Source organism: Elgaria multicarinata, chromosome 12, assembly GCF_023053635.1.
Source record: "Elgaria multicarinata webbii isolate HBS135686 ecotype San Diego chromosome 12, rElgMul1.1.pri, whole genome shotgun sequence".
Classification (NCBI taxonomy): Eukaryota; Metazoa; Chordata; class Lepidosauria; order Squamata; family Anguidae; genus Elgaria; species Elgaria multicarinata.
This window is the reverse complement of record NC_086182.1, coordinates 16,312,038-16,324,257: the sequence shown is the minus strand read 5'-3', so window position 1 is coordinate 16,324,257 and position 12,220 is coordinate 16,312,038. Positions and strand designations below refer to the sequence as shown.

General features: G+C 46.3%; 1 protein-coding gene across 1 annotated transcript in view; it reads right to left on the bottom strand.

The window, feature by feature from the left end:
• Positions 1 to 12,220, bottom strand: part of LOC134407363 (G protein-coupled receptor kinase 5-like) — a 101,650-nt gene that overhangs the window by 36,043 nt on the left and 53,387 nt on the right. Inside the window, exon 2 of the mRNA XM_063139095.1 lies at positions 1,956 to 2,051. Coding sequence (XP_062995165.1) covers positions 1,956 to 2,051 — 96 coding nt within the window. The remainder of the gene's footprint in view (positions 1 to 1,955; positions 2,052 to 12,220) is intronic.

The window sequence follows — 12,220 nt, the reverse complement described above, 5'->3', positions numbered from 1 at the left end:
ATTTGAACACAAGTCCATGTCCTCTCTACCAGCTACCTAGCAAGAAACATCCTGTATGCCCATCTTGGCAGACTAAGGCCGTTTCTAGAGTTACTTTACCTGAAACGTGACTCACAAAAGTCATCGGGGACGTGAACATTTGAGCACAATCTTATGCAAAGAATCACACATGTAGATATTTTAAGTTACATCTCTCTGAGGACGGGTGGGAGATAAATGTGCAACAATTTTGTGAACCGTCCAGACAGCTTCGGCTATTGGGTGGTATAAAAATATAATAAATAAATAAATAAATAAAACAATGTGCATTTGGAATTAATCAAATTGCCTTGCACTGTCCTGATTTGAAGGGCACCGTGATGTGAAAGGTAGTTCCTCAACATCCCACCTGGTGGAATCTGAGGCAATGACTTGATCAAGCTGGGACCAAGTCCCTTCCTGTCTTGTTGCCATGATATATAAGCTGTGGTTAAGAAGTAGTCCACACCAGGGGTGGGTAGAGGGTAGATTTGGATCTACTGGTAGATCTCAGGGTGATCTGCAGTAGATCAGCAAGAGTTTCTGATTCCAAATTGTCTAACAACAACCAAAAGCTTTCCTTCCACCACTAAATTAGTTTGCTGAAAAAGAATGCTCAGGGGGGAACTTTTCTAAAACCCAAACATCAGGCAATTCCTCAATTAGGACTAATTAGGCATGACATTGTGGGCACGTTTTCGAGGTATCCAGACCTTTTAATAAGAGAAGATATTAGAAAAAGCAGGTATTTGGAGGGGAAGGGGAGAGGAAAAAGCAGGCAGATTTGACGATGAAGTCTGTGAACAAGTATCACCATTTAAACTTCTGGTATTATTGCCTGTATATCCCGCCTTTTTTCCTCCAAGGAACCCAAGGCGGCGTACATAATTCTCCTCTCCATTTTATCCTCACAACAACAACCCTGTGAGGTAGGTTGGGATGAGAGTCCAGGACTGGCCCAAAGTCACCCAGTGGGCTTCCATGGCCGAGTGGGGACTAGAACCTGGATCTCTCTCTTTTCGTATGGTTAGGGTAACCATATGAAAAGGAGGACAAAGCTCTAGCTGTACCAGAGTGACCGGATACAAAAGACGGCAGGGCTCCTGCAGCTTTCACTGTTGTGATGAAGAGGGGATGTCACCAGGTGCTACAGACATACAAATGACACCTGTTGGAATTCCCTTTTCTAGGCAACTGTTAAAGATACAGGAGCCCTGTCCTCCTTTTCATATGGTCACCCTACACCTGATGTAGTACAGTTAGTTGTTCCAACCCGTCTAACTCCGGCTGTGAGCTTCAGGTTGTTTTCAGGGTTACCAAAGAAACAAAAGTAGTCAGGCTCAAGGTTTGCTTACAAGGAGACAATCTTTACTGGAATAGTTTTCAGCACATACAGACATATTCCAATAAAAGTGGACCAGTCTGCGAAAGCTGGCTGCAAAATCTGGCCCCCCACCCCTGGGCACAAGAACAATTATAGCATAACTGAACTTGGCATTGCTGCCAAGTTAAGCAAGTGATGGATAACAAAGCAGTTCTTCTCATCATAGGAATCTATAGCATAAGTCTACATTGTTGTGATAAACAAGGCACTACTTGGCATTTCTTTGGCACACATAAGGATCCTCTTCACCCAGGTGCACTTACTAATTGGACGAAGAGACTGGAATGTCAGCTCGTTAGAGCCTCCAGACACAGTACCAGGCTACACAGATAAGACTCTTGCTGTTCTCATGAGATCACTGTAACTGTGCCTTTTGACTCATCTTTCCCAAAACACAAAGGAATGTTGCTGACTGGTACAGAAGGCAGTGACAGTTTGCTAGCTTAGAAGCAGAAGCCGCCATTCACCCAGAAGCCTTTGCAGGCAGCCATGGTTTGCCAGCCTCCAGGCCATACATCAGTTTTATGAAACGCATCTCGATGTCACCACTTACCCAAGCCTTTCCGGAGGTCATCGCACTGGCTGATGTGCGGGAACCGGAGGATCTCTCTCCATTTCTTACTCCTTCCTTTCCGCTTCCCTCCGCCTCCTGCAAACCACAGGGATGGATGGGGGGAGAGGGGAGAGAGAGAAAAAAGACAGAGGGGATGATTAGTTTTGGGACGATAAAACAACTTTTAAAGGATTTGACCCACAGGTCTGAGGTTCAACACTTTCTGCTTTAACTGACAGCAGGGACATCTGAACAGATGGGTCATAGTTGCAGACATTGCTCCAATTCCAGAGGATGCTTCACTATGGAAACAGAAATGCATTTGCGAAGATGGGGACATGAATGCCTTTCTGGGTCAGATCAAGGTCGCCTTTGTCCAGCATTTTGGGGGAGAATCCCAGAAACCATCAGACTGTAGGGGATTCACCAGAAATGGTCCAGGGGTCCCCCTTGTGACTACTCATTGCTGGGAGCAACCACATTCTGCATCTTGCCCATCTCTGCTCCAAGACTGTGAGGGAAGGTTACAACAGCTGGGATTATTTAGTTTGGGGGGGAAAGGAGGCTAAGGAGAGGGTGTACAAACTTATGCACAGTGTGGGGAATGTGGATAGGGAAACTTTTTCCTCCCTTCTCCCATAAAATGAGAACCCAGAGTCATCTGATGAAGCTGACTGGTGGGAGAGTTAGAACTGATCAAAGTGCAGAGTTAAACTATGGAATTTGCTACCACAAGATGCTGTGATGGCCACCAATTTGGATGGCTTTAAAAGAAGGTTGGAAAAATTCCTGGAGCAGAAGGCTATCAATAGCTACTAGTCCTGATGGCTATGTGCTACCTCCAATATCAGAGGCAGTAAGCCTGTGTGCACCAGTGGCTGGGGAACATGGGCAGGAAGGTGCTGTTGCACCTGTGTCCTGCTTGTGGGTTCCAGGTCGACAGCTGGTTGGCCACTGTGCGAACAGAGTGCTGGGCTAAATGGACCCTTGGTCTGATCCAGCAGGGCTCTTCTGATGTTATGTTCACTGGCTATATTGTGAATTGTAGCCTAAAACCTCTGGAGGTCACCAGCTTGCCTGCCCCTGAATCAGAGTATCTGTCACTAGGTCTGGGGAGACCTGGCTTCAGATCCTCAGCCAGCTACAAACCTTCCAGGTTGACCTAGTGGCAGCTGCCATATCTCAGCCTCACCAACCGTTTTTGTGAGGATGAAAAAGGGAAAGGCGAAAACCAATTTCCGCTGCCTCGAGCTCCTTAAAAGGAAGTTGGGAAATAAACATAACCAATATGTAGTGATGGCCACCAATTTGGATGGCTTTAAAAGGGGGTTGGATAAACTTCTGGAGGAGAAGGTTATCAATGGCTACTAGCCCTGATGGTTGTGTGCTATCTCCAACATCCAAGGCAGTAAGCCTGTGTGCACCGGTTGCTGGGGAACATGGGTGGGAGGTTTCTGTTGCAGCATGTCCTGCTTTGTTGTTCCCTGGCTGACGGCTGGATGGACCCTTGGTCTGATCCAGCATGGCACTTTTTATGCTTTTACGTTCTTAATAGTGGGAAGGAAAAGGGTGGTGTGTTTATGATAAGACAGGTGCAGCTTTTGTGCCACTGCATCACCACAACTACATCAGAATCCTTCTTATGGCTTTCATCATTGTCCTCTGGTTTACAGCAGAGGCCATAACAAATATATTCTTTCCCCCAACCCGCCTTTCATAAGTTTGTTGCCTTTCTGTGACCTTGTGGGACTGTTCTGATTGATGAGGGGCTTTGCTTTCACAGCTGAGCCTGGAGGTTGGAGAACAGAGGAGGTTCCCACTTCCTCCAAGAACAATGCTCTGTCCTCTGGTCTCTCCAGTTAATAGTCATCTGGCTTCCTTATCTTTCTGGCTGCCTTATGGAGACTCAAAGACAATGCACACGCATGCACAATGCAAACCATTGAAGCGTAGGAACTCACTGGGAACAATAAACCATCTGCAGCACTTAGTCACAACTCTCTGTCACTCTCACACACGCACACCCTACAGCCAGGCCGGGCGTTGAAGGAAGACATGGTTGGGTGTCTGCCAAAGCCCCACATTCCACCAGGGGCCCACTGATAATGGCCCCCTGTATTTGCTCCTCCTCTTCACCATTACAACCTGGTCCACTTGCCTCTTGCTCTGGCCCAGACTGTGGTGGTTGTAAGAAGGAGGAGCAGGAAATGCCACCATCTCTACTTGCTTGCTGCTTCTCTGCCGGTCAAGTGAACAAGTGGTAGCAATGAGGAGTAGGAGAAGAAGTAAGAGCAGCTGGTGACAATGGCAGGGAGAGGGTAGACTCTTTGAAGGATGGGCCCCACCAATGGTGCCTGGTTCAGCAAGCACTCTAGCAACGCAAAACTAGCCCTCAGTGTTGCAAGCTTTAAGGCTTTAAGGTGCTGCAGGGGAGGTTGGACTCGATGGCCTTATAGGCCCCTTCCAACTCTACTATTCTATGATTCTATGAAGAACCGCTGAAAACGTGCAGGCAGGCATCTGTCGACAGCGGCAAAAGAGGATCCTGCGATATGCCTGCGTCTGGCGCAAGGGAGAATGGTTCAAATGGTCGCCTGCTCACAGCTTCTTGGCTCTGCCTCCCTCTCCCCCACCAGCAAGGTTGAGAAAGATTCGTGGATGGAGTCGTGGAAAGTGGAGGGACAGGTATTCACGCCGCTCAGCCAAGGTGTGGACGTATCGCTTATCACTATGGAACGCTGCAAAAAGCCACATTTTGCAACCGGGGACTGGAGGAAGGGAGCAGCAGTTCAGAAAACACGTGTAGCTCGCTGGATTTTTATTCCGAGGATCTGGCTGCCGTCTAGGCCTGACACAGATGTCTCTTTTTACATTTTTCAATGTTTACCAGGAGCGGAGGCTGCTGTGGGCCTGGGGAATTGCGTGGGTCGGTTACTTTCTCTCATTCTTCCCTTATTTACACCGAGGCCTAAATGCCTCGCTTATGAGGTAATCCCTGTGGGTATGTGACATCAGCACTCCTTCTGATGGGTGTGTGGGGAGGAACGGTCCTCAGCCAACACAAATCTCTCCCATTGACCAGCTGCCGTCCGAGAAAGAACCCGTGACGTCAAGGCAAGCAAACAGGAAAGCGAGGACCCCACCGAAACACCCACGGCTCCGTCACCCCCGGCGTCGGCATCCCTCCACAAAGCTTGTGGAGAGGCCCTGTCTCCTCTCAAGCCCTCTAGGGAGTAGACCGGGCAAGAACTTCCTGCTGGAATCCATTCACTTCCTCCTACATGAATAGGCCGAGCGTCAGAGCTGGAACCGGCTCCTGTCAGTAAATACCACGCAAGAGAGCATTACGCTATCTTCTTCTGTCGCTGTTCCTCTCAGGGCCTCAGACTGTTCTACCTGGCTAAAAGGCTGTAATGCATGAGGCTGCCGTTGCTTTAACCTAGGGTGACCCTATGGAAAGGAGGATAGGGCTCCTGTACCTTTAACAGTTGCCTACAAAAGGGAATTTCAGCAGGTGTCATTTGTATGCATGAATATAAATGGTAGCAAGGAAATTAAGGAAACAGGTTAAAAATGCAATTTTATAAACTAAAATATAATGTTAAAAGTAACATACACAGAGCTGATACCAGCATTATCGTGCTTGCGAGCAGTGGCTGTTTAGAATACCATCTATGAGCTTCCTTTGAATATTTGGAATTATACCATATATTGTGGGAAGTGACATCTGATTATCTATATTGTTCTGAACTTTTAAGTCAGTCCCGAGAAAAATTAGCCCACGGTACTAATCAGCTTGGCACATTGGCCATTGAGGAAGACCAAGAGTCGAAACGCGTCTGGCCAAATTGTTTAAATTTACTGAGCATTTTTTGTCTAGCAGTTTGATTGTTTTGTTGTATTATTGTACATGTGAAATGCTCTGTGTATGTTACTTTTAACATTATATTTTAGTTTATAAAATTGCACTTTTTAACCTGTTTCCTTAACTTCCTTGCTTTCATTTATATTGTGTTAGGTTAAGGTTATCACCTTTCTGTTGCATTTGTCATTTGTATGCATGCATGCAGCCCCTGATGAAATTCTCTCTTCATCACAACCGTTAAAGCTGCAGGAGCTATACTAGAGCAACCACAATACAAAATAGGGCAGGGCTCCTGCAGCTTTAATGGTTGTGCTGAAGAGGGAATTTCAGGTGCTGCATGCATACAAATGACACCTGCTGAAATCCCCTTTTCTATGCAACTATTGAAGATACAGGAGCCCTGTCCTCCTTTCCATATGGCCACCCTGTTTAACAGCATAGCACAGGGGTGGGAGCCGGTGTGGTGTAGTGGCTAAGGTGTTGGACTGGGAGTCGGGGATCCAGGTTCTAGTCCCCACTCGGCCATGGAAACCCACTGGGTGACTTTGGGCCAGATCACAGACTCTCAGCCCAACCTACCTCACAGGGTTGTTGTGAGGATAAAACGGAGAGGAGGAGGATTATGTACGCCGCCTTGGGTTCCTTGGAGGAAAAAAAGGCAGGATATAAACGTAATAAATAAAATAAAATAAAATCCAGGCCACCCTGGGCTGCCCACTCTGGACATTTGTGGGGCCCACCACCACTGCCCATAGCAAAGCACGGGTATCCAAACCATCTTGTTAGTATCGCTGGAGCCCTGGATCCAGAAGCAAAGTGTAGGCCTCGGGCAGAATACCTTGCACAGAAAAGAAGATGATGAAAGATCCGCTGTCTGAGCCCCCCCAATGCCGCCAGATTCCGCAAACTGAATAAATTATGCAAATTGAACCTATTTTGCATCATAAGCACCTGTTTTGCATAGCAAGGTTTCCGCAGATGAGGGAACTGATGCCAGAGAGGCTCTTTGCTATTCTGATTAGGGCCGCGCCCCCCAAATCGTTATATAACAAAACATTTCTCCTGGTAGCTCACTTGTTTCCCCATGACAGAAATTGGGATCTGAAAGGGATCCCGAGGGGATGAAAATTCAACCCGCCCCTAGATCGAAGGAAGGATCTTCTATAAATGAAAAACGGATTCAAATCTTCAAAAAAACATTTTGTTTTCTGGGACTGTTACTGCTTCAGGAGGCAGGTGGGGGCGTTGAAAGTTTGAATGTTCCTGTCAAGAAATACACTAAGGCTGGAAAGCCAGCATACTGGGAAGGGTTCTCTCCCTCACACACTACCTTTCCAAGTGCGGGGGGCTTTTGACATTACTAGCCTCCTCTCATGCACTCTGAAATAGCACTGTCTCAAGAGGGCTGTCCCATACACATTTTCTAAAGATTTAAACTGACCCTAAAGTTTGTCAGGAATTTCATGTGTGCTTTAACTAGAGAACAGGAGCAGATACTGTTCGCCAGGCCAGAGATGGCCTCCAGGCATAGCGTGGTTTAGGGGAAAAGATGGAGCAAAGCAAACCTCAACGCCACGGTGAAATTGGCACAATGGAACAAATGAGGAGGATATTGAGAAATACAGCTTGGGACTTCTCAGAGACTTTCACATCAAGCAAGACTGAAGCATAATAAGAAAGTAGGCTTTGCTTGTTTGTTTAAGTGACACATCATCTTACTTTTCTAATGGGGGTGTTGTTATGCTCCTGGTGGTTCCACGTGGCCCTGTGGCCCGATTGGAATCCACCAGGAGAAGAGCCTTTAGTGTAGTGGCCCCTTCCCGGTGGAACTCTCTGCCCCTTGAGGTCAGGCAGGCACCAACACTAGGCTGCTTCTGGCACCTCCTGAAAACATCTCTGTTTCGAGAAGCCATCCCCAACTGACTAGCCACTGTTTTTTCTGGCTCTTTTGTTTTTAAATTGAATGATTTTAATTTGCTTTTAAAATCTTCTTTCTCTTACTGTTTATATGTATGTTCACCACTCTGGAAACTGTGTTAGATAATTGAGCGGTATATAAATGCTGTAAATAAATCAATAATTCTGTCCTTCTGCAAATACATAGCAGAAAGAGGCAAGGAGCTATGGCATCCCACAATATGGCCAACATAAGGAGCAGCATATTTGAGACTCTCCGTAAAGTAGGGCACGCATATTAAAAGTTATCCAGGCTAGATTACTGTAATGCATTATAATACATGGGGCTGGCTTTGAAGACTGTTCAAAAATTCTAGGTGATTGGTCAGGGCCAGAGCTTGCTAGTTTGATTTTTTACTTTTAGACATATGTTGGCTACCACTGACTGCTTGCACAAAACTGGGTCTTACCCTTTAAAAACCCTGAACGTAAGCGTGGGGATCCCTTTTCAGTACAAGGACCAAACTGTAATCTGGGAGTGGTCTCAGGGGCTGCATTCCATCTGTATGTGGGGCCAAAAGCAACATAACTATAGTCAAAGGCAGAGTGGATAGGGCCCAAATCTGATTCTTACTGATTTTAAGTCCACTCAGAAGTAAGCAGGACAAGTATCTGCATGCGTACTCAGAAGTAAGTAGGACTGAATCACTCAGCAGTGCCCTCCACAGGCCCCAACACCTCTCCCCTGCAGGAAAAGCTCTCATTTCAGATTGGCAGCTAATTGGAAATAAAAATGGAGCTTCCTGAAAAGCAAGGGACAGATTTTTTTTCCAGTGCCCAGCAGGAAAAAATAAGGGGAAAGTGTTAGGGGAGCTGGCTGCAGACAGCTATTTACCATGGGGAAAACGTATCACATTACACACACAAGCGCATGGGTAGCTCGGTCATCTGTAGCATGTGGCGAGAGGAATGTTACCCAGGTTTCAAATTAGTGGCAGGGACATGATGTAATCCTCCCCATGATGTGGGCAGATGCCGCTATAAATGACTGGCCAGCTATGCGGTTTTATGCATACTACAGTTACGTTTCCCCATAGTAAATAGCCATCTATACCCAATGAAGATTTATGGCAAAAACATGGCAAAATACACTGCACAACTTCCAGGAACCACCTGATGGCGGTTTCCTGCTATGTGCTTAATATCTGGCAACCATGATTTTATGCTGTAATAGCACAGTGGTGGAGCACATTCCCTGGCATTTTCAGTTAAAAGATCTTATGTAACAAGCCTGAGAAAGAGCTGCGTTGGAAGAGCTGTTACTACTGGGGTGGGCGGCTGAAGGTGGGCGTACTGAGGTGAACAACAACCAGCACAGTTAATTGCCCACTTTGGGCTTGTGAGCTCTCTCCTTTTCTCCTCTGCTTGGGAGGGTGGAGATGAGAAGTTTCCAATTGTGGTTTGTAACAAACCATAGTTTACCATTTTGCCCAAATAAGGCAACATGTGGGTTGTGCAAACCAAGGTTTCCTTGGAAGCCGAGGTCTGGGCCTGTAATGTTTACCTGCCCGTTTCATCTTTCTCCTTTGCATAGGCCCTGGAGCACTTGGTCCTTTCTTTACAACCTCCCACTAGGTATGGATCGACTGCTGTGAATTCATGGAGGAAGACTAGAAGAGGAGAGAAGCCTTTTTTGCCCTACCACTTCCTGCATTACCTTTGTGACTCCTGTAGGCTTCCATTGTGCTCCACAAACCACAGGTCGGTAATTCCTGATGTGGCTACACAGCCTTCCCCAACCCAGTGCCGTCCAGGTCATTCCCAGTCAGCATGGCCTTTGCAGGCCAGCACATCTGGCAACAGCTGTGCTGCACTATACATGTTATTTGAAGTACATAATAAGGGTCATGCTGGATCAGACCAAGGGTCCATCTAGTCCAGCATTCTGTTCACGCCAACCAGCTGCCCACGGGAAACCCACAAGCAGGACAGGAGTGTAACAGAACCCTGCTGCCCATGTTCCCCAGCAATTGGTGTACATAAGCATTCTTCCTCTGATACTGGAGGTAGCATATAACCATCAGGACTAGTAACCATTGATAGCCTTCCCCTCTGGGAATTTAGCCAACCCCCTTTTAGAGCCATCCAAATTGGTGCCCATCTCTATGTCTTATAGTATCAAATTCCATACGTGGCATCACTGGGCCAAGAAGTACAAACAGTGACAATTGTCCCCCATGTAGGGGGACAAAAATTGACCTTTTTATTCACTCAGTATTTTAACACTTAATTTTAACTTAAATTTAAATTTTACTGTTTTAACTCTGTATTTTAATCTTATATCAACTTTGCTGTGTGGTTTTATCCTGGTTGCGCTTTTTATACTGTATTTCGTAATTGTGTTTTTAACCTGTTGGGTGTTTTATTGTGGTTTTAATTTTTGTGAACCGCCCAGAGAGCTTCGGCTATTGGGCGGTATAAAAATGTAATAAATAAATAAATAAATAAAATAAAATAAAATGTAGAAGAAACAAAAACAAAAGAACCCGTTATTAAACAATTCCCCTCTGAAGAAGGAGTTGCTCAAAGCAGCTTACAAAATGTGAAATGCAGAGAAACAACAACCAGTCATTACAACAACAAAATGCAGCAAAGACAAAAACACAAAGAACTCAAACTAGCAGTCAGTAAATAAAACTCAACAACACAGGCCCGTGCTTCTTTATACAGAAGCCTTCAGTTGCTGGAGGGACACAGATAAAGAGGAAGATGACTGAACCTCTTGTGGCAGGGAGTCCCACAGATGTGGTGGCAGCAACAAGGAAGGCCTCTTATGATTTGCCGCCCGCCATGCCTATGAAGGCAATGGCATGCGCAAGACAGGTGATTTTAGGAGAGCGGCAGGTTCAGATGGGGAGAGATGGTCCTTCAAGCAGCCAGGTGCTAAGCTGTTTAGGGCTTTACAAGGTAATAAAGGTGATAACTAGGATCCTTGAATTGCAGTCAGAACTGGCAGCCGGTGCAGCTGGTTCAATGAATGGGTCCCATGATCCCAACACCTTGCCCGAGTCAAAGTTATTTTGGATGGCTTTAAAAAGGGGTTAGAGAAATCCCTGGAGGAGAAAGCTACCAATGGCTACTAGTCCTGATGCCTCTATGCTACCTCCAGTAGTAGAGGCAGTAAGCCTATGTACCCCAGTTGCTAGGGAACATGGGTGGGAGGGTGCTATTGCACTTGTGTCCTGCATGTGGGTTCCTGGTCAACAGCTGGTTGGCTACTGTGGGAACTGAGTGCTGGACTAGATGGACCCTTGGTCTGATCCAGCACAGCTCCTGTTATGTTCTAAGTTCTAGCAGCAGCATCCTAAGCTAGGATTACCCTCTAAGTGTCCGTGGGTTGAATCTTCCAGAACGAGCAGGACAATATCCAGTCTCAGCTACCCAATGAAGTCTGTGTGTTTTACTGGGACCCTGGAGCGGTGGGCCATGTTTTTGTGGTACCACTGGGACAGGGAGTAGAGCACTCCAGATCCAACAAGTGGTTATAACCAGTGGCCAGAAAAACAATACATTGTCATTTTAATGCTGATCCCCCTGGGGAAAGAACGCTAGAGCGTTCTCACTAGCGTCTGATTTTCATCACTACTATAAGGCATACCATACACCTAGGAATAAACCATACACCTAGGAATAAACCATACACCTAGGAATAAACTCCGCTGAATGCAACAAAACTTACTTTCAAGCAATCAAGCCTAGCGCTGTGCAGTAAAGTGGCATGAAAACATTTCAAATAAATAAATTAAGCAAAGTCACATGCAGCACAGTCTTACGCACGTCCACTTGACGGTTAGCCTCAGTAGGTCTTACTCTTACGTTATTGGGCGTAGACTTGCAACACAAATCCAGTTGTCTTCAAGGGTGGAATGCGACCCACAAGTAGGCCGTGCCCCAATTTAAGGGGGCTTGCACCAGTGGTTCCCTCACTATTTGTCTTCCTTTTCCTTTTGTTTGGATTTCTTGTTGAGGAGAAGGACAGAGGCAGAACGGGAGTGAGGAGAGAGACCCAATCAGTCTGAGTAGGGCCAGATGAAAAGGAGTACAAAGTTGCTATGCCCAGGGGTGTTGCTGGGGTACTGAAAAGATCCAGTGCTCTGCCCCACAGATAGGAATTAGTATATGCAAATTTAAATGCATGTATGCGAATTTAGAAAGGATAATGCTGGGACTCCCCCCCCCCCCCGGTCTAAATATGTTTACAATTATTGTCCACTTGCCGCGGCACTAAATTTTATTTTTATTTATTTATTTATTACATTTATATCCCACCTTTTTCCCTCCAAGGAACCCAAGGTGGCGTACCTAATCCTCCTCCTCTCCATTTTATCCTCACAACAACAACCCTGTGAGGTGGGCAGGGCTGAGAGCCTGTGACTGGCCCAAAGTCACCCAGTGGGTTTCCATGGCTGAGTGGGGACTAGAACCCAGATCTCCCGACTCCCAG